We start from the raw sequence: 5,000 nt of genomic DNA, 5'->3' as shown, positions 1-5,000 counted from the left end.
CCAACTCAAGATACTGTTATTGCAATACACTCATATCATGGCACCTGTGTAGTTAAGTATATATACTTTTTTTATCCCGTGAGGGAAATTTGGTCTCTGCATTTAACCCAACAGCACACAGTGAACACACAGTGAGGTGAAGCACACACTAGTCCCGGCACAGTGAGCTGCCTGCTTCAATGGCGGCGCTCGGGGAGCAGTGAGGGCCCCTGTAGTTAGCACAGTACCTTGCTCAAGGGCACTTCAGCCGTGGCCCACTGGTCGGGGCTCGAACCGGCAACCCTCCGGTTACAAGTCCAGAGTGCTAACCAGTGGGCCACGGCTGCCCCTGTAGTTAGCACAGTACCCATGATACAGATAGATGCTCTCAAAGAGCAGAAGCCTCTTCTACCCCTGGCTGATAGCTTTACTCTAATACACTGATGTAGTTTCCATATCCATAGCGGGAATCAGTCGCACAGCATAGTGGCGCAGTACCCATCAGGCCAAAGGTACAAAACACAGCATTACCTTCACAGTGACATGTGCAAATAGCACACTGGTAAAAAAAACACGACTGATGACACCTGTACAGGTACATGCAGCGGCACCCAACCTCTCAACTGCACCACACGACTACAGCACTGACACAAGACCACATGACTACTGCCCTGACACAAGACCACACGACTACTGCACTGACACAAGATAACGACTACCGCACTGACACAAGACCACACGACTACTGCACTGACACAAGATAACGACTACAGCACTGACACAAGACCACACGACTACTGCACTGACACAAGACCACACGACTACTGCACTGACACAAGATAACGACTACAGCACTGACACAAGACCACATGACTACTGCACTGAAACAAAACCACATGACTACCGCACTGACACAAGATAACGACTACCACACTGACACAAGACCTCACGACTACCGCGCTGACACAAAACCACATGACTACTGCACTGACACAAGACCAGACAATTACTGCACTGTGAAAACCCACATGCAGATCGGTGATCACCAGTTGAGATTAAATTATTTAGACAGTACAGTATATACAGTTAGTGATACACATTTACAAAATTCGCCCACACACACACACACATACACACACACACACACACACACACACACACACACACACACACACACACAGACACAGAGATACAGACACTAACGTTTGCATGCGCAGCCCATCACATGTTTAACAGCACACCCCCATGTTTAGTCTGCAGGTCTGCTAACCCCAGCATTTAAACCACCACACAGCTCTGATTGCGTGTGTGTGTGTGTGTGTGTGTGTGTGTGTGTGTGTGTGTGTGTCTGTCTATGATGTAATACCAATCCCATATAATTTGATGCAGTTCCAACTCCCCATAATTATCCCCCCCGCTGCTCTCACACTATTTTGTATAATACAACTGAACCAGGCCTGAACAACAACACAGTATTATTTTGGGGTGAGTAATTGTGGCAAATAGCAGACGCCAGAGAGCCCAGTTCAGCCCACTTAGCTGACGGGCCCCTGAAAGAGGGGAGCTCATTCAGCAGATGGGTTGCTGTACCGTAACGTAACCCCACCCTGGTCTCTGCTCCCATTTCAGAAGGTGTCTAAAGTGAACCTGAGCCCTCAATTAACCTAGCTAGCACTAGCCCTGGCGTCTGCTACAGAGTGCAAGTTTTGCTCCCATTTCAGGTGAACCTGAGCCCTCAATTAGCCTAGCTAGCGTTAGCCCTAGCGTCTGCTACATAGGTGCAGGTCTTGGCCAGATCAACAAATGTTTGTTGACTTGTGCCTGAGTCCAGTTGTAATCTCCACGTGGCAGCTGTCTGCTTGTCGTATTATCTGTTGGTGCAGTGCATTGGTACAGCTGGCTAGATACTGTTAGCACCGTGCAAGGGCTAAGGTTAGCGCCAACCCCTCAAGCAAAGAAAGCATGTGTTCTCAGAAACATTCCTCCTGACTGGGGAACTCATGTGACTGCTGCGGCCTGTCTTAGTTCTGCTTTTCTCAGGCACACACACACACTCATACACACGCACACACACACACACACACACACACACACACACACACACACACACACACATACGACTGCTGCAACACGTCTTAGCTTAGTTTGCTTTTCTCAGACACACACACACACAAATACACAAACTCTCACACACGCACACACTCACGCACAGACAAATACACTCTCTCACACACGCACAGACGCTAACACACTATCTCAAACATGCACACACTTTCACACTCAGACTCTAACACTATCTCTTTCGCACACACACACACACACACACACACACATTGCTGCCTGTTGGCTGGAGGTTACGAAAGCTGTCCTCAGCCCTCAGTCACATGCTCTGCAGATTCCAGCTATTGGACCAGTTTAGGTGTAAGACAGCATGGCAGTGGCCCAAAGCCGTTCCACTGGGTGACGTGTGACATGGAGGCTCTCTGAAGCTCTGCCTCTGCCACAGCCTCTAGACCCTTTCAACAATAAAAACAAAAACAATGCTTGAACGTTCTATTTGGGCCCCAATCTACTTCCTCTTCATTAAGAGAACATATGGAATGTTAAAACGGAAGTCTTGTGGGGCCAACTATGATGCTGATAATGGAACTCTCTTGAAAGGGTCCCTACTCAGCAAACAGCACCCAGTCACTGTTCTGCACACAATTATTATTATTCATATTTTAATACATTTGTAAAGTTTCACATGTTTTTTAAATATTTTTTTTCCATAAATGAGCTCAACTCTCGGGACTGTCTTCCATTGTAAGACTATATGATTTCTGAGAGGGATGTGTGTATTAGAGAATTCTCCCTCCGGACAGGAGGGAGATTCAGTCACATGGGTTTCAGTTTTGCTTTTCCCACGGGGGACGCCTGCTTTCATCTGAAATGTTGTTTTGTGAGACATCTTCTGATAACCATGCCCCTGTCTCTGCTCAGGTTCCTGCCCTTGAGGAGTGTTCGTTAGAGATAACATACACACAGAAACACACACACTTGTGGGCAGCCGTGGCCTACTGGTTAGCACTTTGGACCTGTAACCGGAGGGTTGCTGGTTCGAACCCTCACCAGTAGGCATGGCTGAAGTGCCCTTGAGCAAGGCACCTAACCCCTCACTGCTCCCTGAGTGCTGCTGTTGATGCAGGCAGCTCACTGCGCTGGGATTAGTGTGTGCTTCACCTCACTGTGTGTTCACTGTGTGCTGTGTGTGTTTCACTAATTCATGGATTGGGATAAATGCAGAGACCAAATTTCCCTCACGGGATCAAAAGAGTATTTATACTTATACACACCTCTGGGCTGAACGCTGTGTCCCGTGTTTGTGTCCTGCCCTCTCTCTACAGTGCTGGGCTTTGACCGAGTGCCCTGGTGGGGGACGATACTCATCTCTCTGGGTTTTGCGGTGATCACCGTTATCTTCGTCTGGGTGGTGGTGTGCCCGCGCCTCAAGAGGAAGATCAAACGTAAGCTCACCCCTCACACTCTCAAATCAACTCAAACCAACACATACACACACACACACACACACACACACACACACAAATATGCCTTGTCTTTACATTCATATTGGTTTTATTTATATTGACATTTTCACAGAGGTATCAATCATGCATGAGATCCTCAATATAATACACCAATTTTCTTATATAACAAGTTATATATCTCAAGTTGTCCTTTAGTTGTCCCAAGTTGTCAATAAGTCCTTGCTTGATGTCAGTGTTTTCTGTTTGAGTGAGTTGTCCCCTTGATCTCAGTGGTTTCTGTTTGAGTGAGTTGTCCCCTTGATGTCAGTGGTTTCTGTTTGAGTGAGTTGTCCCCTTGATGTCAGTGGTTTCTGTTTGAGTGAGTTGTCCCCCACTGTAACGTCCACTCCTCCACGTCTTCTCCCACCAGGCGAAATGGGCGTGAACCCGTGCGAGACCGCTCTGATGGACACCCCCCCCAAACCCAGCGCAGACAGTGAGCCTGCGACCATCACGAGTCCTCAGGAGTACACCCCTGTCCCCCAGACCCCCCCCGCCGAGAACGGCAGGGTGGCCTTCAACATCGGGGGCTCTGACGACGCCGATCTGGACAGTAAAGAGTTTGACACCAAAGACCTGGAAACCAACGGTAAGAATTGAATTTGTACTGTCTCATGGTAAGTCTCGTGACACCAGCTTATTGTTTGCCAGTTTGGCTGGTCATCTGATCACCTGTGACAGAGTTGCCATGAAAGGCTCTGCCTGTCTGTTTGGAAGCACTGTTTGCACATGCACTTCTGTTTCTATATTTCTTTATTGTTTTTCACACGATACACAGACGTCATATGGCAGGGCACTCTCCTGTCAGATGCCATATGACAGGGCGCTCTCATGTCAGACGTCATATGGCAGGGTGCTCTCTTGGTTGACGTCATATGGCAGGGCGTTCTTATGTCAGACGTCATATGACAGGGCGTTCTCTTGTCATATGGCAGGGCGCTCTCTTGTCATATGGCAGGACACTTTCTTGGTTGACGTCATATGGCAGGGCGCTCTCTTGTCATATGGCAGGGCGCTCTCTTGTCATATGGCAGGACACTTTCTTGGTTGACGTCATATGGCAGGGCGCTCTCTTGTCATATGGCAGGGCACTTTCTTGGTTGACGTCATATGGCAGGGCGCTCTCTTGTCATATGGCAGGGCACTTTCTTGGTTGACGTCATATGGCAGGGCGCTCTCATGATTTCTCTCTCCCGCAGCTCTGAACGGTCACAACGGCGGCCCCATGCCGGTCCCCGAGCTGACCACCGGTCAGCACCACACAGTTCATAAGGACTCTGGCCTCTACAAGGACCTGCTGCACAAGCTGCACATCGCCAAGGTGGGTGACTGCATGTGGGAGACCACCGACAAACCCATCCGCCGTAACAACAGCTACACCTCCTACACCATGGCCATCTACGGCATCCACGGAGGCTCAAAAGACGCCGACGGCCGCTCGGACGACGGCAGCAG

The 5,000-nt window shown here is 49.1% G+C and overlaps 1 protein-coding gene across 2 annotated transcripts in view; it reads left to right on the top strand.

Annotated features, from left to right (window-relative positions):
* Positions 1 to 5,000, top strand: part of slc20a1a (solute carrier family 20 member 1a) — a 17,819-nt gene that overhangs the window by 8,066 nt on the left and 4,753 nt on the right. For both annotated transcript variants that reach the window (XM_042102323.1, XM_042102322.1), the window contains 3 exons: positions 3,366 to 3,485; positions 3,916 to 4,134; positions 4,745 to 5,000. The exon at positions 4,745 to 5,000 is cut by the window's right edge and continues 258 nt beyond it. In XM_042102323.1, coding sequence (XP_041958257.1) covers positions 3,366 to 3,485; positions 3,916 to 4,134; positions 4,745 to 5,000 — 595 coding nt within the window. The remainder of the gene's footprint in view (positions 1 to 3,365; positions 3,486 to 3,915; positions 4,135 to 4,744) is intronic.

Source organism: Alosa sapidissima, chromosome 8 (genome assembly GCF_018492685.1).
Source record: "Alosa sapidissima isolate fAloSap1 chromosome 8, fAloSap1.pri, whole genome shotgun sequence".
NCBI classification, from domain to species: Eukaryota; Metazoa; Chordata; class Actinopteri; order Clupeiformes; family Clupeidae; genus Alosa; species Alosa sapidissima.
This window is presented reverse-complemented; position numbering and strand designations above follow the sequence as displayed.